At 39.5% G+C, this 25,189-nt stretch overlaps 1 protein-coding gene across 1 annotated transcript in view; it reads right to left on the reverse strand.

Moving 5' to 3' along the window:
• Positions 1–2,241: 2,241 nt before the first annotated feature.
• Positions 2,242–25,189, reverse strand: part of ADAMTSL3 (ADAMTS like 3) — a gene marked incomplete at its 5' end in the record, with an annotated part of 132,124 nt that continues 109,176 nt past the window's right edge. Inside the window, 5 exons of the mRNA XM_008055474.2 lie at positions 2,242–2,343; positions 6,271–6,469; positions 10,512–10,695; positions 15,342–15,458; positions 17,653–17,835. Coding sequence (XP_008053665.2) covers positions 2,242–2,343; positions 6,271–6,469; positions 10,512–10,695; positions 15,342–15,458; positions 17,653–17,835 — 785 coding nt within the window. The remainder of the gene's footprint in view (positions 2,344–6,270; positions 6,470–10,511; positions 10,696–15,341; positions 15,459–17,652; positions 17,836–25,189) is intronic.

Below are 25,189 nucleotides of genomic sequence, written 5' to 3' on the forward strand. Positions count from 1 at the left end.
AGTCCACAGACTGGGAAAAAGTATTTGCCAACTCCAGGTCTGACAAAGGCTTAACATCTTTGATCTACAAGGAACTCAAACGTGCTGAAAAAAAAAAAAACCCAAACAACCCCATTATAAAGTGGGCAAAAGATATGAACAGATACTTCTCAAAGGAAGACATCCGAGCAGCCAACAGACACATGAAGAAATGTTCAACCTCACTAATCATCAAGGAGATGCAAATCAAAACCACACCGAGATACCACCTAACTCCAGTCAGAATGGCCATTATCAATAACTCAAAAAATAACAGATGCTGGAAAGGATGTGGTGAAAAGGGAACACTTCTACACTGTTGGTGGGAGTGTAAACTAGTGCAACCTCTGTGGAAAACAGTGTGGCGATTCCTAAAAGCTCTAAATATTGACCTCCAATATGACCCCACAATCCCCCTACTGGGGATATGCCCTGAAGAACTCAAATCATGTATGTTTATCACAGTATTGTTCACAATAGCAAGAACCTGGAACCAACCATGCTGTTCATCAAAAGAGGACTGGATTAAAAAAATGTGGTACATATACATACATATGGAATACTACGCAGCCATAAAAAAGAACAAAATCATGAATTTTGCAGCAACCTGGATGGAACTAGAGTTTATAATACTGAGTGATCTCTCACAGAAACAAAGATCTGAGTGTCACATGTTCTCACTCATAAGTGGACCCTGAACCTCTGTCGTTATACTATGGGAAAATGATTGACAGTGGCAGGAAGCTATGGGGGGGACAGAGAGGGGAAGGGAGGTGGGATTAATGGTAGCCAATATCTGTCTGGGGATGGGGGGACACTCCTTATCAACAAGGGTGCCTGAATGATGCATATTTATATACCTAACCCTTAACTGTACCCCACAATTTAAAAATAAAAGATATGTTTAAAAAATAAAAATAAAAAAAATAAAAAATAAAAAAAGAGTCCATCAGCAACAGAATAATGGAATATGAAGTACAATAATTTAAAAGAATAAAATTAATTTTTACTTGATGGGAGAAGTCTATGATATATTCTTAAGTAGAAAGAGCAAGTTCCAGAAAAAATATGTATAATATGTTTTTAAAAAGTTCAATCCACGTATGTATTTATTTGTGTTGCAAATATATCTTTGTGAATGCAAAGTAAAACATCTGGGATGATATGATGCACAGCAGTCTGTGTGTGGTCCCTGTCTTCTCAGCAAAATAGGAAACTAGGTTGTCTGTTGAGAATGAGAGCAGTCATTCCAAATGTTTCCATGTGAGGAGAACGGTCCTGGCTTGAAGTCACATTGTGGGGAGTAGGAGATGCAGCTGACTCTATATTGCCAAACCTTACAAAAGGCTCAAAGTGGTACCTGAGCCAACTGACAAGGTCATCCCATTTTCTCCAGCAAGACTCAGGATGTAGAAAGGGAAGAGACAGCTAGATATCGAGCATTTTTCATGACCCAGGCGGCTTATGGGCTTTACACTAAGCAAAATAATTAAAACTTTCCAACCACAAGTTTACATGGATAACAAAACCCCATTTTGAAGCTTAAGTGGTTAGGTAGTCCAAGGTCACACAACAAGAGAGTGACAGAATTCCAAAGCCCCTGATGAGTGTGCCTTCTAGGCTCTCTCCCCACTCTCTGCTGGCTGGGGTGCTAGTTTCCGGAAGGGAGGACCTGCCAGATGGAAGGCATCTGGATCTCTGGATGACCTCAGGAACAAAGCTCTTCTACTCCAAACCGTTCACTAGCTCAGACTTTTATACAAGAGCAAAGCAATCTACTCAACAAGATAAACGACTATTTTATTATCTGCTAAACCATTATGCCAATATTCTAATCAAAACAGTTTCTAAACAGAGGAATAAGGCAGTTCATTAAAAACATTAGGAAGATTTAATGTGTAAACCTGAAGGAACTATTATTAGGCTTGATCAACTTTGTATAGAAAGGGAGAAATATCTGCCGATCCTCATTGCTACCCCTTTTTTCCTCTTTAGGGTGGTTTCTCTTTATGTTTAATGTCCAAATAATTTGTAATTATAAAGGACATATGAACTAATTTTCAGTATAGTATATACTGTTGGGGACGGCACTAAATCAATCATGATTTAATAGGAAATTATCAATTATGAGAGGTGATGGAAATTAGAAATAACTTTATTTTTTAGGCAGTTATAGTCATTGAATGAGGCAAGAGAGACATGTGCTACCCTAGGGTGGGGCCATTACCTCCTCTTGTCATTACAGTTGGAGTCAGAGCTGTTGTGTTGACAGGCTGTGTGACGTGGCTGCATCCTCATGGCACGGCCCATGCAGCGACCAGGACACTGGAACAAAAGCACAATGTGGTGTAAACCCTGAAAGCTCATGAATGTTGTCTGCACCAAGATCATGTCCTGAGGCTAGATAGCAAAAGACCAGTTACTAGGAGACCGACTGTCTCCATGGGGAATTAGAAAGAATCAGAACACAGCTCTGGGAACCAGACACCCTTCCTTCAGAGCCAGGAAGATACCTAAGCTTTCCACCCTTCTCTCCCTTAAAACAGACCACCTCTGGGCCAAGGGAATAGGACAGGGCAAATCTTGAATTGATTGGGCTTAAGTCCAGAAATGACTACATTTAAAATCGTAAGCAACTGCAAAATCTTGAGGCTTTCCACTGTGAGCAAAAATGAAGGCTCATGTGCTTAGGTAAGTTCAATAACAGAAAAAAAAAAAATGAAAGAAATTTTGATGTGCTTTCTTAAATTTTTATGTAGTCATAATAATGCTTATTAACTCTTCCTTATACCTTATTTTAGGCTTGAAAGGGTTTTCTCCATTATGAGAGCTCTATTTGAGTTTAATTACACACTTAGCTCTCTAAGTCAGAATTTATTTTGGTGTATATTCTGAGTTTGGGCTCTGATACTACTTTTCTTATATTAGTTAACTAATTTCCCACATAGTAGCTTTAATTTTTTTTTTTTTTTTGCTATAGCTGTATTGAAATATAATTTACAAACCATACAATTCACTAAACATTATCATGATCCCCCAAAGAAACCCCATACCTTTAGCAGTCATGTCCAATTCCTCCCATTGTCTTTCTCCAGGCCTAGGCAACCATGGATCTCTCTAGATTTACATATTCCAGACACTTTGTATACATGGTGTCATATAATATGTGACCCTTTGTGTTCATCTTCCTTCACTTACCGTAATGTTTTTAAGGTTCAGCCATGTTTTAGCATGTATCAGTACTTCATTCCTTTTAATAGCCAAATACTGTTATACAGACATATGACCGTTTATCTACTCATTGGTTGGTTTCCTCTTTTTGGTTACTATGGGTTGTTATCATTCGGGTTGTTTGGGTACATTATGAATAATTCTGCTGTGAATATTCATTTACTTGTTTTTTGTGTGGACATTCCTTTCATGTCTCTTGGATATATGCCTAGGAACAGAATTGCTGGGTCACAGAAGCTCTACATTTTACGTTTAGAGGAATCACCAGACTGTTTTCCAAAGTGGCTGGACCATTTTGTACTCCCACTAGCAGTGTATAAAGGTTCCAACTTCTCCAGATCCTCACCCACATTTGTTACCATCTCCTTCTTTGACTAATGCCATCCTAATGTGTGTAAAGTGGTATCTAACTGTGGTTTTAATTTGCATTTCCTTAATGACTAATGACAAGCATCTTTTCATGTGCTTTAATAAAAAGAATTTTATTCAGAGCCTTTGTTGATGTTTTAATTGGGTTATTGTTTTTAATATTGAGTTGTAAGCATCTTCATATATTTTAGATATAAGTTCCTTTTTGATATATAGTTGTTGTCTGTTTACTTTCTTGATGGTGCCCTTTGCAGCACAAAAGTATTTAATTTAGATGTAGTCCAATTTATCTATTTTTGTTGTTGCTGCTTACGCTTTTGGTGTTATATATCTAAGAGTCCATTTCCTAATCTAGGGCATAAAGATTTAAACCCATTTTTCTTCCAAGGGTTTTATAGTATTAGCTTTTAAATTAAGACTCTGATCTATTTTAAGTTAATTTTTGGTATATGATGTAAAGTAGGGAGTCCAATTTCATTTTTTGTATGTGACTATCCAGTTGTTCTGCACTACTTGCTAAAAAGACTATCGTTCCCCAATTGAATGGTCTTGTCAACCTCATAGAACACTAGTTAATACAGGCATATGAGTTTACTTCTGGACTCAATTCTATTTCATTGACCTATATGTCTCTCCTATGCCATCATCACACTCTCTTAATTACTTTAACTTTTAAGTAAGCTTTGTTTGCTCGTTTTTGAGTTGGACTCTCACTCTTTCGCCCAGGCTGGAGTGCAGTGGTATGATCACAGCTCACTGCAGTCTCAATCTCCTGGGCTCAGGTCATCCTTTGGACTCAGTCTCCCCCTCGAGTAGCCGGGACTACAGGTACACACCAACATGCCCGGCCTATTTATTTAGAGGAAGTCTCGCCCAGGTTGTTTGTTTACTTATTTATTGTAGAGAGGAGGTCTTGCCTGGCTTGTTTGTTTGTTTATTTTAGAGAGGGGGTCTCACTATGTTGCCCAGACTGATCTCAAACTCCTGGGCTCAAGCAACCCTCCCTTCCTCAACCTCCAAAGTGCTGGGATTATAGGCGTAAGCCACCATAGGCGTAAGCCACCGTGCCCAGCCTACTTTCTAGTAAGCTTTGAAATCAGGCAGTTTTGGTCCTGCAACTCTGTTCTTTTTAAAGATTGTTTTCTTATGCTTATTACATGTGATAAAATCTGTTATGTACTCTCTTCTTTTTCTCTTCCCATATCTTACCCTTTAAAAAAATGCAGGCCAAAATTTACAAATGAGTCAAGATCCATAGTTTGAAGAAAATGCTTATTTATTTATTTATTTATTTTGAGTTGGAGTCTCACTCTGTCACCCAGACTGGAGTGCAGTGGTCACTCCCAGCCACCGCAGCCTCAACCTGCTGGGCTCTGGCAATCCGTCCGCCTCAGCCTTCCAAGTAGCCGGAACTACAGACGTGTGCTACCACACTCGGCTAGAAAAATGCTTCTTTAAACAACTCTTCTAATTTTGAAAGCAGTTACTAGTTTATATTTACTTTTCCACCTACACATACCACTTGGAGTGGGAAAGAACTGTCAAATAATTTCTATCTGGCTTATTTTTTGTTATTAGGTATTCATTGTCCTCCCTGTAGTTTAAAAAAAAAAAGATTGTTTTGGTTATTCTCAGTTCCTTCTTTTTCCATATGAATTTTAGGATCAGCTTGTCAATTTCTGTGAAAAAACTAGGTAAAATTTTGATAGAGATTGCTTTGAATCTGTAGATAAATTTGTTGCGTTATTAGCAATATGTCTTTTATCTTTCTATTTATTTATATCTTATTTAGTTTCTTTGAAAAATTTTTGTAGATTTATACTCTCAATTTTTAAAAATGATGTTTCTCCTATGACTAACTGCCTTTAAACTTTAAGCCCACTTAACATGGGTCTTTTTCTGTGTTCTAATTATACGCCATAGTCTGTGTCTCTTCCTGCACTGATGTTGTACTATTTTTCTTACAACAGTTTTGCATTATGTCCTGCCATAGGATGAGGTAAATCTCTCTACACCTCCAATAATTTTTTCTAAAAGTGTCTTATCTTTATTGTTATATTATCTCCCATGTGAATGTCAGAATTATCTTAAGTTCTACAAAAAAAATTCTACTGTGATTTTCATTGAAATTGTATTACATGGATGAATTCCTTTCAGGAAATGGACATCTTTATAGTACACATATTTTTCCATTCTGGAATATAATAGGTCTCTTATTTGTTCAACTTTTCCTTTATGTGCTTCAATAATAGGTTGTATTTTTCCTTATGGGTTCCTACATATTACAATTTTTGCCCTAAGTATTTTTATTATAACTTATTGAAGATGGCATTTAGGATATAGGTTCTGAGACTTCTGTGCAGATGCTGCTACACTAGTGTTCCTCTCCTCTTCTTGAGAGTTACTCTTATTCTTACTGCTTCAAATGGATCTCAGAGCTTCTGTTATTGTACCACTGCATTCAAACGACTTGAACTTGGTTCACTTTTGTACTGGAAGACAGAGACACTGATTTCCAAATGTAAACCTTGAGGTCAAGGACATTCATGCATTTCAGAGACTAATCAGATTTCTCCCCCTAAGAAGTAGTTTATTAGAAACAAATTGATGACTATATATAGTACGCCCACACAATGGATTTGTTAGCTTTACCTGGCTCTCTGGTTCCCACTGAACACATGGAGGACTTGAACATGGCTTCCTTCCCAGAGGCCGGTCTTTAGGGGCACAGGCCCTTGGAGACACCACCTGCACAGTTCCATTGGCTTTTGTCTGCTTGCATGTCACTTGCCGACTGTGAAATCCTTCACCACAAGACACAGAGCACTCTGACCACACATTTGTGAACCACCTAGGAAAAAAAACTACAGGACTTTAGTAAGGACTGGTATGCCAGACCTTATAGGGAGTCTTGCCAAAAGAAAAAGTTGATCCTAACACCATATGTTTCAGGGCTGTCACATATCTCTATGGGAATGAACAGCAGTGTTGATAATGCCCAGCCTTTTTCTAAGATCTTCTTTTACTCAGGGGAACCACAGAGTCACCATGCAGAGATGACCAACATAGGGCTGGGGTAGAGCCATTTTCCAGTTTATGCAGAGTCATTACTTGTGTTGCCCTAGAGGGCAAAGCTAGGGCAACATTAGGTGGAAATTTCAAAAAGTAAGAAAATACTTCTCAAGCATCTGCATACTGTTCCCTCTGCACATTATCTTATAGAATTCTTGTGTTATTTCCATTCCTGTAAGGAAGAAACTGATGTCCAGTATGTTAAATAACTTGGCTATGGTCACATGACTAACCTGCCAACAGAGCTAGGTTTGGATTCTAGATTGATGTGACCCTAAAGTTCATGCTTTAATGACTATAGGAGACTGAACTTGGCTGAACACCTGTGAGATATTGAGTGCTTCATCATTAAAGATATTTAAGCTGCTTCTGGGATACTGTAGAGCAGGGGTTTCTAACCCAAGGCCCATGGTTATCCAAGGGAACTATGTACTGGGATGGGAAAGGAATCACCTCCTCATTGTCACTAAGTTCTATCTGAAATTTGGTATTCCCTTCAATTGTAAAAACGTATAGTAGTATTAGTAATACCTGTGCTTTCTCTTTTGTTACCAATAGAAGTCATAGGTGTTTCTATATCACATTACCTTTGTAGCAGGTATCTCAAAATATGTATATTCATCACCATTTCAAAAGTAAAGTACAATTATACCTTGTTATTTACTGTGTTAATAAACAAATTTATTACTACATCACACATTTAAAAATATTTCAATAACCATATTTCAATATAATTTGTTTCCTTTGTAACCACATGTATTTTATTTTGTATATTTCAAAACTGTGCCATAAGAAGGTATCCAAAGGCTTCCTCAGTTTACCAGAGGGGCCTTGGCACAGAAGTGTGAAAGGCCCTTGAGGTAGAGGGATCCGGGATTAGATGACCTCGGTGGGCTCCTCTAGGTATGAACATGCATGACTCTGTGTATTCCAGGAGTGTACAAAGACTTGAGGATATTTGAGGAGCAAGGTTGCTGATCAATTTCCCAATGTGGATTCTCTCCACTTAACAAAAATCAAGAATTGACATGAAAAGGAGCTTTCTTGGATATCATCCTAGCTAGCGTAGCACAGGTTGGCAGCCTTCCGAGGTGTGATCCTTCACATGGGTTCCTCTTTTTAAGAGTCACAGTGGTTATTGGAAGACATGTCCACTAGGGTGGCTGCAATATTGAAAGCCCTTCTAAGGACATTCCCCAAGACAACTATTTTGCTTCGCAGGGTGACCCTGCCTCCCACTCTCTTCCAAGAGCACTTAGTAGGTGATCAGTACATATTTGCGGAATGATGGAATAACTGAGTGAAGAAACTGAAATCCCTTCATATTTGGGATAGTTGGACCTAGTGTGGGCACTGGCACAAGGGCAGGGAGCTGTATAACGTTAAACCTTCCTCCATTTTCTCATTGGTAAAATGAGGTTGATAATAGTATCTTCCTCATCAGTTTGTACTCAATGAATGCCTCTTTATTTGTTAAATTTTTATCGTAGATTTTGGTACTACTTGGTCAGTTATCTGCTAGGGTCTATGCTGTTCATTTATTCACCCATTTTATAAGTATTTTTAGAGTGTTATCTGATGGAGCAGACACTGTGTTAAGTGCTAGGAATAAATTGTTGAGCAAAACGGTGACTGATTTACTCTCACAAATTCACAGTCTAGTGGGAGAGAAAGATAGATTATGGTAAGAACTATAAAAAAGAATGATAAAGAAAGATAAAATTCATATAGTATAGAGGCCTAATTTATTTTGAAGGGCTAAGGTCAGAGACAGTGTTCTTGGAGAAGTATTGAGGTATACAAGGGGAGACACTCTCAAAAAGAACAGAACTGTATTTTTGGAGGGTGGGCCCCTTGTAGTATAGGATTCTCCTGTTAGATAAGTGTTCTAGGAACCCATCGGCATCAGTGTACCAGCTAGTGTTATAAGAGGCTGTGTTCAGCTTCAGTGAATTTTTCTGAGATTCTTTCAATGTGTTCAATCATTTCATGATGGGTGATTGAGGAGCATATCTGCCCACACTGCACTAAGTGATTAGTGGTTTTTGACCAAAAACAGCATGACCCCCCTACCCCACTCTCCCTATTTACCCCAATGAGAAAATACCTCAAAAGGAAATGTTTTGCTAAAGTAGAAAAGGTGAAACAAAAGATGGCAGAGGCTAATTTTTAAATTTATTGTAGATGGGTATAGTGGCGTGCATCTATAGTTCCAGCTACTTGGAAGGCCGAGTCGAAAGGATCACTTGAGCCTAGCAGGTCAAGATTGCGATAGCCATGAATGTGTGCCACTGCACTCCAGCCTGAGTGACAGAGCAAGACTTCAACTCAACCTTCCTCCCAAAACAAACAAACAAACAAATAAACAAAGGGCACAAAAAGGAATCAAAATCGACAAGTTAAAAAGCTGTTTTGAGCAGTAGAAAAAGAATCTGGTTACGTGTATTGTATCCAACATAAGAATACTTTGAAGGTGACTGACGTTTAAACATGTAAGAATAAATACACAATTCTTTATAAATTCTGGGTGCTTTTTTTTTAGTCCCTCTCCTATATAGATGAGTAGAAATCATTAAGTGAAGAGGGAGAGAACAATGTTCTAATCTAGACAGAGGGAGTAGGATATGTAAAGGCTCTGAATCAGGAAAGAGATGAGCACAACAAGGACTAAAAAAAAGACCAGCATGAACGGAGATCAGCTGACCAGGGTAGGAAAGATAGGCAATGAGGCCGAAAGGCTCAAGGCCCACATATGAAGGGATTTCAGTGTCTTCACTCAGTTATTCAATCAGTCAGCAACTATTTACTGACCACCTACTATGTGCTAGGCACTATTTTTAGATACTGGGGATAAAACTGCATTCAAGATAAACACAGTCCCAGATGTCAGGATTGTTTGGCCTTTGTCCAAACAATAAGTCATTGACAGGTTTTAAGCAGAAGATCAACATGATGAATTTGTTTTAAAAGATTGCTATTCTTACAGAGTGGGCAAAGAGGGAGATAAGAACTAGGAGCTTCCTGGAGTAGTCCATGTGAGAAACAGTGATGGCTTGGACTACAGCACAGTAGAAATGAACAAGAATGGAGGGAAGTGAGAGAGTGAAAGAGAGAGAGAGAGAGAGAGAGAGAGAGAGAGAAGGGAGTCTAGCATGCAGCCACTGAGATCTGAAACACTAGGGATGGATTAAGTTTGGTGGACATCATGAGTTTGATTCTGGACATCTTAAAATTACTGATATATTACTTAGAAAGGTTATTAATGGCTTTACTTCCAGGGGTCACACCTAGGGAACAGAGTTTTTGTTTGTTTGTTTTACTTTATTTTAATAAAAGATGTGGGGTACAAGTCAGGATTAGGTGCATAAGTGATGTATGTGCAGGTGAGTTTGGTCCTCCCATGGTTTAAGATCAGGGAACTGTGTTTTTAACTAGTGCCTCTGCTGATTCAGGCCCACTGTATTATCTCCTAGGTAAATCCATGAAATCAGTCTCACTAAGATCTTAAGGAACTGATGGGCACTGTGAGTGCAGGAAGCAGATTTGGGTAGTGATTAAGAGCAAGGACTCTGAAGTCAGATTATCTCCATTTGAATTCTGGCCCTTGTTAACTGTATGGCCTCAGGAAGTTTCTTCATCTGCAAAATAGGAAATTAACAACATCTACCTCCTAGACGATTGTGAAGTGATCCATGTAGAACACTTACTTAGCAGGATGCCTGGACAAATGAGTGCTAAAAAAAAATCTTAGCTATTGAGTTATAATGTCCAAATCACTGTGCCTTTGGTATTGATGAGATAAGAAGAGCAACCTCACGTACCTCGCGGGGCAGTCCCGGATGTTACAGGGCTGAAACCCAGCCCGTGGCTTCTGACGGTGGCCACAGAGGACCTCACTCACTTCCTGCCCATTGGCCATCACACAGTGGGGTCTCTGAATGCGGGCTCCCAAGTGGCCACAGGTGGCAGAACACTGTGACCAGTTACCAGGCTCCCAAAAAGGCTCTGCAGAAAGGAAATGAAATGTCATGGCAGCCCCAAATGAGAAATGATGATGGGCTGGAGAGAACATGGCCCAAGACTACCATGAGCAGTTTTCTGGTTGGCTGCCGGTCTGGTTCTTTAAGGAGCATACAGAGATAAAGCCATCTCACAGTGCAAGGGGTCCTTTAAATCTTGTTTTCCCCAACTAACTTGTTGTAATGACTGGTGGAAATGGCGGCCAGAATGGGGTCCTGGGATCTCAGCCTGAGTGGCTATTGCGGGCCAGCTGGATCTGCCAGAAAAACCCAAGAGAGGAGGAGGAGGCCCTCTGAGCAGAGGGCTGCCGCCCTACTTCAGCATTCCCCAAGCAGGGCCAACAGGACAAGAGGGGAGGGCCACTCCAGGGGATGCTCTAACGGGTTTGATTTCTCAAAAGTGGATCAGGCAGAGGAATGAAAGACGATTTAGCAGGAGGAACGGGGACCAGGGATTAAGCAGTAAGGTCAAAGATGCCTTTGAGATCTGTTCTTATGTTTCCATTAATTCTTAATTTAAACTTCAGATTACCCTGAAACTGCATAATAATTTGTCATGAAGACATCTGGAAAGGTAAAAATGGGAGTTTCCTTTAGAAAAGTAGAAGCTGGCCACCTTCAGTAATCCCAGCTTTTTAATTTTGGTCCCCATTCCAAGCAGCCTTTCCTTCTCCTGCTGACATTTGGTAAAAGATGAGGTAGGACACGATGATGATGGATTTGTGTGTGATCATAGAAGGTGCCAGATTTTCCTGTAATAATCACAAGTAATTGATAGCTACCAGCTGTGTCCACAGTCTCTCTCACATAGCAGAGTGATTTCTTTAACTTATTGTTTTCCAGTTTTTCCTTCTGATTTTCGAATTTTTGTCTTAAATTGCACATGGCATCATTTGCAAAGCAGAAACATAAAATGTGTTTTTAATTGGACCCTTAGGATTACAGTTTATTTAAAACTAATTTTGAAAAATAGCTAAATTTATTGAGAACCTCCCAGGTGACAGGTATTGGGTTAGATACTTTATACTCAATTTTTCATTTAATTTTCAAGGTCATCTTGTGAAGTTTATATTTTTATTTGCAGAGGTGGAAACTGAATCAAGCTAGGTAATTTGCCCAGGGTCTGTCACCTGTTAGCCGGACTGGAACCCAAGTGTGTCTGACTCCAAGTCTCTTTCTATTATGCCACATTTTACAAAGACACCTTGACAGTTCAAGGCAGGGCACACGTGCATTTCTTTAAAAATGTGTGGTTTTTAATTAAGGTATAATTCATATACAAAAATGATCAGATCAGGTGTGCAGTTTTATGAGCTTTTACAATTGTAGGTACTCATGCAACCATGAGCCAAAGCAAGGTATGTAATATTTCAATCACACACTTCTTACCTTTTTCCAATAAATTCCCCTCCCCTCCCAGGCAACCACTCATTCACTTCTACCTGTATAAATTAGTTTTACCTATTACTTGGACTTCATGCAATATGTGCCCTTGTGTATTTGGCTTTTTTTTAGCATCATGTTCACCCATATCATTGTGCATATCAGTAGTTCATTCTTTTTTATTGATGAATAATGTTCCACTGTGTGAATATACTACAGTTTTTTATCCATTCTCCCATTGAGGACTCTTATGAATATGGCTGAACACCTTTGCATAAAGTTTTTTGTGAACTTGTTTTTATTTTTTCTCAGGTAAATATCTGTGAGTGGAATTGGGGTGTCAAGGGTAGGCAGTGTATGCTTAACTTTATTAGAAACTGCCAAACAGTTTTCTAAAGTGGTTTTACCATTTTACACACTAAGCAATGCATGAGAGGTTCAGGTGCTTCCTATTCTTGCCAAAGTTTGGCATTGTCAGTCTTTCTGTTTTCAGCTACTCTTCTGGGTATGAAATTGCATTTCATCGAAATTTTAATTTCCATTTCCCTGTCAGTTGTATGTCTTCTTTTGTGAAGTATCTGTTAAGTCTTTTGCTCATTGTTGTGTGTGTGTGTGGGGGGGGGGTTTCATTGTTAACTAGTAGTAGTTCTTTATATATTTTAGATATGTTTTTCATCATACATATATTCTGTCAATATTTTTCCCAGTCTATAGCTTGTCTATTCATATTCTTAAGAGTGTCTTTGATGAGCAGCTCTTTAAAATTTTGATGAAATCCCATTTAATAAAGTCCAATTTGACTTTTTTTGTTTTATGGTTAGTGCTTTTTGACACAAATGCATTTGAAAAGTAGATCATATAATACTGATCCCATATAAAACTCCTCAACGACCTCCTATGTTTTAGGAATAAACTCTTGAATCTTTACCTTCGTCCTTATAGTCCTGAATGATTTGGTGCTCAGCAATTCTCCAACCTCATCTCATACCCTTCTCCCTCTCCTTCATGTTCCTTAGTCACATGAATCTTATTTACAACCCTAGATCCTAGACCACATTAAGCTTATTTCTGTTTTATGGTCTTTGCACTTACTATTTCCTCGGCCAGAAATACCCCTTCCTCATGTTTCTGCATGACTGGCTTCATCTCATCCTTTAGGTCTGGACTCAAATTTCACCTCCTCAGAAGGCCTGTACTGACTGTCTTCACTGAGGTAGTTATTTCCAATCACTATGTATCTCATAGCACTTTAACACAGAGAAATATCTTTTGTAATTATTTATTTACTTGTTTCTTTTCCATCTCTCCTACTGGAATGTCAAGTCCATAAACACTGTTCTGTTTAACACTAGAACAGGGCGTGTTAAATATTAGTCAGCTGGCTGGGTGCGGTGGCTCAAGCCTGTAATTTCAGTACTTTGGGGGGCCAAGGAGAGAGGATTGCCTGAGCCCAGGGGTTCAAAACCAGACTGGACAACTTGGTGAGAATTTGTCTCTACAATAAAATCAAAAAATTAGCCAGGCATGGTAGCGCGTGCCTGTAGTTCTGGTTACTTGGAAGGCTGAGGCGGAAGGATTGCCAGAGCCCAGCAGGTCGATGCTGGGGTGGCTGTGAGCATGCCACTGCACTCCAGCCTGGGTGATGGACTCAAAGAACAAAACAAAACAAATAAACAAAATATTAGTCACCCAACCAATATTTTTTAAATTAATAAATGAGTACCTTTGAAATGCTAAACTAAGGACCTATTAAAGGGCTGGCATACTCCACAATGTGTACATGTGTATGCATATATTTGTGTGTGTGAGACAGAGAGGTAGTAGATCAATGTAGCCAGTCCCAATACACTTGATCATAGCCAAAAGAATAAGAAGTGATGGTAGGTTCAATAAGCCAAGAGTTTTACTATTCCAAAGGTTTCATTTTCACCAATAGCTTTGGCCTCATGCATATCCAATTCTTTTTTCATTAATTGGCTTAAGGGAGTTCTTTTGATCTTCACGTGCTATGCCACATGCAACTTCTCTGTGCTTTGCACATCCTGGTTTCTCCATCTGGTATGCCCATCTTCTTCCTCCCAGAACAAACATCATGGCCTACATGAAAACGTAGTTGACTTCTCCGAGACAAGGTAAGGTCCCTTCCTCCATGCTATCTTTGTACTTTGGTAATCTTTTTATTATGGCACTTGTCACAGTGCTTTAAAATACCTATTTTTAGGTATTTGAAGAGGAAGGAAATGGCTTCCTCTTCAGACTATGAAATTCTCAAGGACTAGGATATCTCTGCATCCCCAGTCCTAGGAATAATAAGCACTGGACAAATATTTGTTAAATGCCCAATGAATGGACAATTGTGCATGCAATCATGGTAATATTATGCCTAAAAAAGGAGAATAAATATATCATATAACTACCCTGAGATAATGATGTCATAAAATGTGATGGATTGCTCATTGGCAGCTCAATGCTATTTCCCCTTCTGTGCTCTCCTTTGCATTTCAGGAGGTGGAAACCTAGAAATGGCATCTCTTAGACTCCCTACCTGAAGAGTTACATACTACACTATATATTCTGCAAGTGAGAAGCACTGATCAAGATATAAAAGTTGGAAGTAATTTAGACATTATTGTTCCCATATAATAGATAGACTAAAACATGAGACACAACAGTAATTTCTTTGTGTCCTTCTGAGATTTACCAATTTTTGAGCTACAAGGAGCTGAGATCATCGGTAACTGCTTCCTGCAATTCTAGCATTTCTGATTTTCTTAACTCTACCGTGTTCTCTTGGCCTTCTAAAAATTTTGAACTTGGGGTCCTTAAATTAGGATCTCCTGATCCAGAACTGATACACAGCAAAGTTGGTATATATGGGGGGAAAAAAAAGAGAACAACGAAAGGATCAATTTCAGTACTCTTAGCAAACCTTCCCTCTATTCATATTTATCCAGTTGGCAGTAGGTTTGAAACTGGGAAATTCATACCTACATTATCACAAATAATGATGCACATTTGGGATATGAACTCTGTGGGCTTCCTCGGGAGTGGATTTTTCTAAAAAAAAGTTTCAATATGGAAGGAATGAGTTGAACTGCCAAAGACTGAGGGATAAGAAAAAGCTGGCCAGATGCCTAGGAATAATTTTACATATTGCAAAGTGGAGGACACAGAGGGTCTTTTAGCTAAATCCTTTTCCTTACACATGCCTCACAAACAGCAAATCTTGAAAAAGTCAAAATCCCAGACCTCGAGGCAGGGGTTCTCCTATTGGGTCATTGCCGTTGGTTCCAGCGTTGAATGCCTGGAGAACATGCTTTTTATGTCCCTTGGGAAATACAATTTTACTCTCTGGCCATCTTCGTTCTGAGGGAAAAAAAAAAATAACACTTTTTACCTGTTGGAAATTATTTACTTTTTGTTCCACCTTGAATATTCTTAAAGATGGCCACTAGGAACTGAGTACTTTCTAATAATGCTATCTCCCTGGATGTTTGGGTTCACATAGGTCTGGGAGGTATGTGTGGGTTTGAGTGTGTGGGGTGTTATAGGAGTTTAGTTAGGGTTATTCACTGTGCTAATGTGGCATCTCTGCAAGCTTCTATGGCTTATAGCCTAACTTACAAGATGAAAGAAATGTGTCTACCAGAATTCCAAAAGGGACCAGAGGAAGCAGATTGGTCAGATAGAGCACCTCTTCTCAAGAGGAGCCTTGGGAGAAGAATGAATGATATTCCTTGGGGGACCTCGCACACAACCTTTTAGGAAGGTTGTGAAGCTTGAGAGCTTGAGTGTAAGAGCAGAGGGTGGTGGAGGAATGTTTATTCCTCAGTCAAGTGAGAAATACTGTGACTTGATCCCTCGGTCAAACTACCAAAGTCATGAGCTGCTCAGCTGGAGGGGATTCCTAAAAGAAGAGGTGTGTAAGGCAGGAGACAGACAACCATGAGATTCCTAAGTGGAGAGGGGCAGAAGCGTGTAAGAAGGCTAGGACTTCTCAGAGGACTTGTTCAAGAACCAGACAAGTTTAACCTAGCCATCTCCAGATTTTGGAAGATCTGGAGATTTTGGAAACTCTCCCATCTCCAGATTTTGGAAGATCACAGAGACTCTGTGGGAATAGGCTGGAAACCTATTATTTATATATCTGTTTATAAACCTATGACCTATATATCCAGCTATTTTATGGAAGCACCACATGACAGTACACCACTGACTTTCTGATCAATACTAAGAGTCCACAAGGGGTAGTATGAACAGCACTGAAAGAAAAGACTACATGCCTGGCCACTAGTCCAAACTCCCCATGAGCCTCAGCATCTCATGAATACAATGAGATAAACAATTACTGTCTGCAACATTTCTATTGTGAAGTCACAAGAGTGAATGAGCATCAGTGTGCCTTGTGTGTGACAGCTATTCCAACTCCCTGCTTTCTCATCTCCCGGTGTATCTTCATATCTTTGGGCCCCTCTCACTGCCAACAAGGAAGGGCACTGAGAAGGCTCTATCACATCCCCTCCTCTTGGTTCAGCAATAGATTCTATAATCTCATACTAGTTCTGCCAGTGAGTCAATTTCTATCATTCATGAAACACTTATTTAACACTTACACCTGTGTTAGGTGTTGGGGATACAGAGTGGCATAGTAAAGGATGTCTGATGTCTATCTGATTGACTCTGTGATGAATTCTAAATTGATTTCAAACTTTGTTGGGAAATAGGGGTGTTATTCATTAAGCCCCCAAGTCCCAGCCACTTAAAGCTCATTTTGGTAATTAGAGTTTAATGAGCTCCAGATATTATGCCTAGGAGATAGGAGAAGTCAACTCCTTGTCCTGTCCTGGGGGCACAGTGTGATGGCCTTCTCTATATCACAATACTGCCCCAACTAAGAGGAAACAATCTGAGAAAAATATGTGAGGATGTAATCAGGTACCAAGTAGTGAGACCAGGGAAAGGAGGTCAAACAAAATCAGAGAAGGATTGAACAGAAGGTAGAAATTCAGTTGGTCCTACAGGATGGGATGGTGGGGGAGACTTGGGTAATGTGAGATACAACAGTGAAGGACATTTCTTCCTGGGACAGCAGTATACCTGGAAGCCTCAAAGAGGAGAGGAGCATGGTGTGTGTGTGTGTGTGTGTGTGTGTGTGTGTGTGTGTGTGTGTGTGTGTGTGCATGTATGCATGTGGGATAACAGGGCAGGCAACCAGCTTGACTAGAGCAAACCTCAGTGCTAGATTAGAAGGGGGTGTCAGGATATAAGCAGATTTAGAAGCAGAACATAAAGGGTCTTAATTCTGGATAGAAAAGTTTATATTCCATTGCACGTTCTTAAGCCGAAGAGTACCATCAAGATAATCACAACCGTCAAAGAGAAGAAGTGCTAAGACAAGGCGTTAGTACTCATTTGAAAGACAGCAGTGGTAGCAATGGTTAAAATCATCTAATGTCCATTGTATTCACTCCTTGACTCCAGAATTAACAAAACTGAGTCCAACTTTGTACACATTATAGGAGGCCCTTAAGGATTTGACACTTAAGAATTTGACACTTACCTAGCAAGTGGAGTACAGATGTTGCCAGTGCCTTTCCAAGAGCATTGGTGGCTGTGCAGACATAGGTTCCTTCATTTTCAAGGGAAATGTTCTGCAACAACAGGGATCCATTGAAAAGCAAGGAAACATTGTCATTCAGAGGTCCTCCTCTCTTCAACCAAGTTATATTAGGCAGAGGAACACCTTTGGAACAAAAACAAATATGACAAAGGCAATTCCTTTAAGAACAGGGCTACAGAACCATGTGACAAATACCATGTAGTGTTTTGACCACAAGTCAGCAAAGGGGCTTAATCACATATAATAGGAAAAATGGCTATTTCTATTTCTACAACTCCTCTTCGGCAGTTGTGGGGTCCTGTTAAAGCAAAGGGCTTTGGTCTGCTGAGCACCTGACTGACTTATATATATAAGTGAAGGAATAGAAGCCAGGGAAAGTGGGATTGCTCTGTATTGGGAAGGGTGATAATTTTTTTTTTTTTTTTTTTTTTTTTTTTGGTAGAGGTCTCATTCTGTCACCCAGTTTGGCGTGCAGTGGCACAATCATGGCTCATCGCAGCCTCAACCTCCTGGGTTCAGGCAATCCTTCTGCCTCAGCCTCCCTAGTAGTTGGGACTACAGGTGCATACCATCATGCCTAATTTTTTTTTTTTATAGATGAGGGATTGCTATGTTGCCCAGGCTGGTCTCAAACTCCTGGCCTCAAGCGATCCTCCAGCTTCAGCCTCCCAAAGTACAGGGATTACAGGTGTGAGCCACCATGCCTGACCAGAAGGAAGATGACTTTGATATTGGATGGGGTGGTGGAAGAGTGATTGGAAAGAAACTGGTGAAACTAAGAAAATGTGGAGGCTAAGTCAAAGAGAGAAATTCCAAGTGGAGTGTTGTTATCTACTCTGGATCTTTAAGTTGTTTGCTGTGCATATGCAATGAAACATTGTTTCTCCAGGAGAAGTATAAAATTTTCAGGGAAACAGATTTTGTTCATTAATGCTTTTGTAAATGAGGATAATTTCAGGGAACAAAAGGGGGTGCTGAGTTTCAAATCTGGGTCCACGTAGAGAGGTGCAGAGACTATAAGCAACATTGCAGGAGCCTGGACACAGAGGGGAGCATGAGAAGTTGAAAGCCTTTCCTCCCCCCAAATCCTGAGAAGTCTTAGAATTTTGCTAGGCTGTGGAATTCAATACTCAGAGGAATCTCATTTGGTTCTTAAGAGTTAGGGTAACCTCAGATGATGCCCAAGATTGCTGTAAGTAATTGGTTTTGAGGATTCTTTTCCTCCTGCAGTGCCTCCTCTGGCAAGAGAGAACATGGAAGACATGGTATGGCTTTCTGACCAAAAAGAGATGTTGCCACTATTATCATGACATGTGCAACACAACTTACAGTAGGTAAAACACATGCTCTGTGAACATGGTGATACTTTAGTTCTTAGGGTTATTCCTATTCCCTGGGAGGCAGTCTTTGTTGGCTCTATCTCACAACTGAGGAAATTGGTAAGCCTCTTGACTTCAGGTCCTGTTCTGTCCACTATACCAAACTGGTTATTCAAGTCTCTCTTAGGGAAGTTATTGTGGGCTTCAGAAAAAACTGTACATCTAGAAATGCTTAAATTTACTTGCAGAAGCCAAAGACTGATATTGGCATTATAATACTGTCTGAAAACTCATGGCAAGAAAAAGACTCAACTCTCACTCAAAGAGAGGAGAAAATGCATTGTGGAAAGAGCATCATCTTGGCTGGGTGGGGCGAGGCTTTGTTCTCATTCTCAATAGTTATTAACTCTGTAGCCTTGGACAAGGCACTTTAGGTTTCTACTGTCTCGTCTGTGAAAGAAATATGAAATAAGAATAGGAACTTCATTATGTTCAGATATCATATTTGAGGTTTTAAAATCTGAGTCTGAGATGGTTGTCCTTGGGGTATTTTGTCCTTAATCTTGTGACATTGTATGATCTAAAGATGTTGCCCCAAGATTCCCATCCCCTGATTACTCAATCAAATATTAATCTAGGTACTGGTGAGAAGGGAGTTTGCAGATGTAAATAAGGTCACCGATCAGCGGACTTTAAAATGGGGAGATTATCTAGGTGGACCCGATGTAATCCTATGAGTACTTAAAGTCAGAAGAGAAGGGAAGAAGTTGTCAGAGAGATGTGGAGAAAGAGAAAGCAGGAGAGATGAGGCAGAAGAGGAGTTCAGAGAGATTCAATGTGTGAGAGGGACACGATCCACCATTGCTAATTCCGAAGAGAAAGAGCTATGAGTCAGGCAGTATAGGTGGTCTCTAAAAGCTGAGAGTGGCCTCCAGCTGACAGCTATCAGGAAATGGGAACATCAGTCCTACAAAGACAAGGAGCTGAATTCAGTCAATAACCTGAAGGAGCCTGGAAGCAGATTTATCCCCAGAGCCTCCAGAAAGGAATGCAGCCTCACGCCCACCTTGATCCCAGCCTTTGATACTCTTATATAGAACACTCAGCTCAGCCACACTGAACCAAGATGACCTGAACAACTGTGGCGAGATAATATATGGGTGTTGTTTTAAGCTTTTAAGTTTGTGTTAATTGGTTATAGCAGCAATAGAAAACTAATACACAGAGATATTTGCCTTAAATTTTGTTATAAAAGCTAGGCTGACCCTAAACCATCAGGGGGTGTATATATCTTTTTAGTCTTTTCTTATACAAATAAATGCATACAGAAAAGTTAAGCTTCCCTAAAGTCATAGCTATTAAACACTGGAGCTGATATTTACACCAGTGCGTTTGATCTAGGATCTCTCTTCATCATAATATAGGTAGATCTTACACATCTCTTAATAAACTTATTTCCAATTATCTTATAGTTTTTTTTTTTCTGAAGTAAGCAAGATTAAGAAATACATTCTGGGCGGGGCTCTGTGGCTCAGCCTGTAGTCCTAGCACTTTGGGAGCCCGAGGCAAGTGGATTGCCTAAGCCCACAGGTTTGAGACCAACCTGAGCAACCTGGCAAGACCTTGTCTCTACAATAAATCAAAAATTAGTCGTGGAAGCGTGCGCCTGTAGTTCCAGCTATTTGGAAGACTGAGGCAGGAGAATTGCTGGAGCCTAGCAGGTTGACACTGGGATGGCGGTGAATGTGCCACTGTACTGCAGCCTGGGAGATGGAGAGAGACTCAAACTAAAAAAAAAGAAAAAGAAAGCTGTACCTCATGTAGACTGGACAGACAGGGCTGCTACCTACAAGGAGAAACATGGAGCACAGATGAGTGAGGGAGGGTGGAGAATAGGGCAGTGGGAACAGGATGGAATGTCTTACCTGTATTACCTTTCCCCAATTTTTAACAAGTTAATAACTGAACGCCCAAACATTTATCTGATTATCGATGTTATAAATAAAAATGTCCCCTAGTTTCCTAATCCTCCACGGATGAGAAAAGTAGAACCTTCTACTTCTAGTATCTGTCTCCAATCTAGTTTTTTTTTTTGATGTAATATGGGATCTGAAATTCAGATCATTTTACATTATTATTTTTCATCATATGTCTTATTTTAATGTTTTTTTTTAAGATTTACTATCTTCTTAGACTACTTAAAAAAACTTAGACTGAGATTTATCTTTAAATTAATTTAACATTTCTCATCCTTTTATATTTCACATCATTCCTTTTATATCTCAATCGCCATGATTGAGATACTGATTAAGATTCATTTCTTAGTTGACAGTGGAGGACCTTGCTGTATTTTTCCTACAAAAGCAGGTTAGTGAGTAGGAGAGATTATGAATTCTTGAATGTATAAGAACTTTTCCTCTTCTCCTTACCAAGAAATACACCTTAACTGGAAATAGATTAGGAACACTGTATAACTATTTTCTCAGAGACTGTGCTCACACCATTCATTGCCATGTGGCATTTAACATTTTTGAGAAATCTGAGGCAAGACTATTTTAAAATTTCCCTTTAAGTAACACATTGTTGTTCTTACTTATTCACTTTTTTTCTTATAGATGATTGTAGGATTTTTTCGGTAGCCTGAAATTTTCAAAAATTTTGCCAGGATTTGATGAAGAGACTATTAATTTCTTACTAATTTTGGCTGGAATATTTGGGGTATTCAGTTTGCAAAATAGTCTCCACTCAGTAAAACGTGTTCTTTTCTTCCTCCTCCTTCTTCTTCTTTCTTCTGTCAAATCTTTAAGCTCTGTGTCTGTTTCTTTGGCTCTCTCTGTCACCCGGTATCTAATTGTTTTTAGCTCCTTGTCCCTTGTCCTGCATTTGCCAAGTAATTCTTAAGCTTGCCTTCATTTCGTTCATTTCATGTAGTGTTTCATTTTCTGTTTCTAATGTGATTTTATTTTGGTGATTAAAAAATACTTTTCTGTTCTTTTTTTCATTCTGCCTCTCTTCAGCCAGTTTTGCTTTTGTTTTTTTTTTTCCTCTTTAAATTTCCCTTTGTTTTCACCTTAACTTTCTAAATTCTGTTGAGGACAAAATGCCTAATATTTATTAAGTAACTTTCTGTTACATTTTCTCTTGGGATCCCTTTCAGCTGTAAGATAACGTGTGGGATACATTCATTCACTCATTTATCCATTCATTCACCTATCCTTTCATGTATTTATTCAACTCATTTGTATTATCTGCCCAGTAGGACACTTTTATAGCATAATTCCTGCATTAATCTCAGGTCTCTTAAGTAGAACGTGAATGTAGGCTTGGCAAAGATTAGACATGTGAATATCTGCTGAATGCATGAAAGAATAAGCTAGGTAATGAATCTACTAGAAGGAAATCCTATATTATCTCAAAGATACATCAGCGTGACTTTTTTGGTTATTCACGCCAATGCTCTCTTCCAAATAGCAAAGACAATAAAGTGCTGGCTGTATGGTAAAATTCTATAAATTTAGACACTATTATTTTGGAAGCTATGGTAAGTTAGAGAAGGGCTGTACTAGCTAGGAAGAAAAAAATTTTTCCTTAAATAGTTGAGGGGAAAAGTGCAAATTATTTCAGAAATCCCTTAAAATACTTCATTGACCACTACTGTGGATACACAATTTATAGGTGAATTTAAATTGCTCTTTATTAATTAAAAGAGTTTTCTTTAAGATCTGGACTAAGTGATCCTTTCTTGCATTTCAAAGCAATGCATAGCTTTGAAAACATTTTACAATTCAGAGATTTTTATTAATTCAGACTCACCTACAATTGATCCAAATTATTGAGGTTTCTCTCAACTCCTAAAGTCTTTTACAGTGAGAAATCCTAAACTATTTCAGATACCATGGTAAGAAGCTTATAAGCAATAGTGTTGTCAATTTTAAATTGAAAAGAAGTTTACTAAATGCCTTCAGTCAGTCTAAACAAGCCGTTCAGAGATCTCAGAGGGTTTTAGGCAGAGGGAACAGCACATGCCTCAGCCCTAAAGCAGGTCCTTAACCTGGGGAACCATGAATCTTACATGGATCCATAGATGGCATTCGAGGTCTGTGATCTTTTCATTAACCCTAGCTGAAATGCAGTGTTTCCATCAGTTATGAATGTAAGCAGCAAACCAAGCAGTATCTTTGACCCTATCACCAGTAGAAATCACAGATATTTTATTATCACATTACAACTGTGAACAGATATCCCAAAATATCTTTTATACTACCACTACTTCAATATTATGGTAATTATTGGACCAAATGCTAGATGTGGAATTTTATGCATTAGTAATACAGTACGTAATTATTAGATCACATATCCAGTTTAATATCTTGATATTTTGAGTATAATTGACTTTCTTTATAATACAATGTATTTTATTTTCTTTTATTTTTTCTGAGTCAGAGTCTCACTCTGTTGCCCAGGCTGGAGTACAGTGATATGACCACGGCTCACTACAGTCTTGACCTCCTGGGCTCAGGCTATCCTCCCTCCTTGGCCTCCCAGAGTGCTGGGATTACAGGCATGAGCCACTGCACCCAGCCTATAATGATGTATTTTATTTTATGCCTCTGAAAATATTATTCCAAGAAGCGGCCCCATAAGCTTCATCAGATTTGGGTCCAAGGCACACTCCTATTTGGGAGAAATTTTAAAGAGCATATGGCTGCAGGGATGTGAGCCAGGGAGAGTGTGGTGGGAGACTAGGCCAGAGAAGTGGCAGGTGGGGCTCAGGCCATGGAGAGCCTTATAGGTCATGATAAGGGTTTGGTTTTTATTCTGAAGATTTTAAAGAATGGCATGATCTGGCCTATGTTTTTTTTAAAAAGACTGCTTTGACTTCTGTGCTGATTGTAGGGGGGTAAGAGCAGAGGTAGTGAGGACCAGTAAGGAAGCTGTTAAAATAGTCCAGCCTAGACATAATGGTGGTTTGGATCAGTGTGGTAGCAATGGGAGTGGTGAGAAATGGTCAGATTCTGGGTATATTATGAAGATGAAGCAGACACACTCTGTTGGGGGTAGGATAGGGTGTGAGAGAAAAGCAAGTAAAAAATGACTCCAGGCTGGGTGCTGTGGCTTATGCCTGTAATCCCAGAAGTTTGGGAGGGCCAAGGAGAGAGAATTGCCTGAGCCCAAGAGTTGAAGACCAGCTGGGCAACATAGTGAGACCTTGTGTGTACAATTAAAAAAAAAATTAGCTGGGTGTGGTGGCATGTGCCTATACTTCCAGCTACTTGGAAAGCTGAGGTGGAAGGATTGCCTGAGCATAGCAGGTCAGTGGCAGCATGATCCTGCTATTGCACTCTAGCCTGGGTGACAGGGTGAGACTCCGACTCAAAAAACAAAAACAACTCCAAGATTTTTGGCTCAAGCAAATTAAGCAATGACACTGCCATTCGTTGAGACAAGGGAGGGGGGAAGGGAGGTCAAAAAAAAGAGAGACAAGGGACACTATGAGAGGAGCAAAGTTGGGAGCAAAACTCCAAAGTGCAGTTCTGGATATGTTAGATTTGAAACAGCTATTAGATATCTACAGGGAGATACTGAGCAGGCACTTGGATATATTATCTTGAGTTTAGGGAATAGGTCTTGGCTGGAAATATGCATTCAGGAGTTTTTGGTGTATAGATGACATGTTTGAATACTTGAGCACGGACAAGATCAACAGGCAGTGAGTATAGACAGAGAAGAGAAATGTTTGAGGACTGAGCCTTGGGGTAGTTTAGAGATCAGGGACAAAAAGTGGGACAAAGCAGGCTAAAAAGGAACAAATGATATGGTAGGAGAATATGCAGAGAACGATTTCTTCGACACCGAGAAGGTGGGAGTCAGCAATTGTCCAAGGTTATCGTAGTCAGATGTGCAAAGTAAGATGAGGTCTTAGAATTGACCACCGAGTTTAGCTGTGCCGTGGGTCTGTTGGTAACCTTGACAACAGCTATGAAGGAGGAATGGTGTGGACACCGTTTGCCAGAGTGGATTCAAGAAAGAATGAGGGGAGATGAAATTGAAGACAGTGAGTATAAGCCACTTTTGAGGCATTTTGCTATAAATGGAAATAGAGAAATGAGGCAGGAGCTGGTGGGGGATTGTGGCATTCAAGGCTCCACAAAAGTGTT

Source organism: Carlito syrichta, unplaced genomic scaffold, assembly GCF_000164805.1.
Source record: "Carlito syrichta isolate Samal-C Ts95f unplaced genomic scaffold, Tarsius_syrichta-2.0.1 Scaffold301860, whole genome shotgun sequence".
Taxonomy (NCBI): Eukaryota; Metazoa; Chordata; class Mammalia; order Primates; family Tarsiidae; genus Carlito; species Carlito syrichta.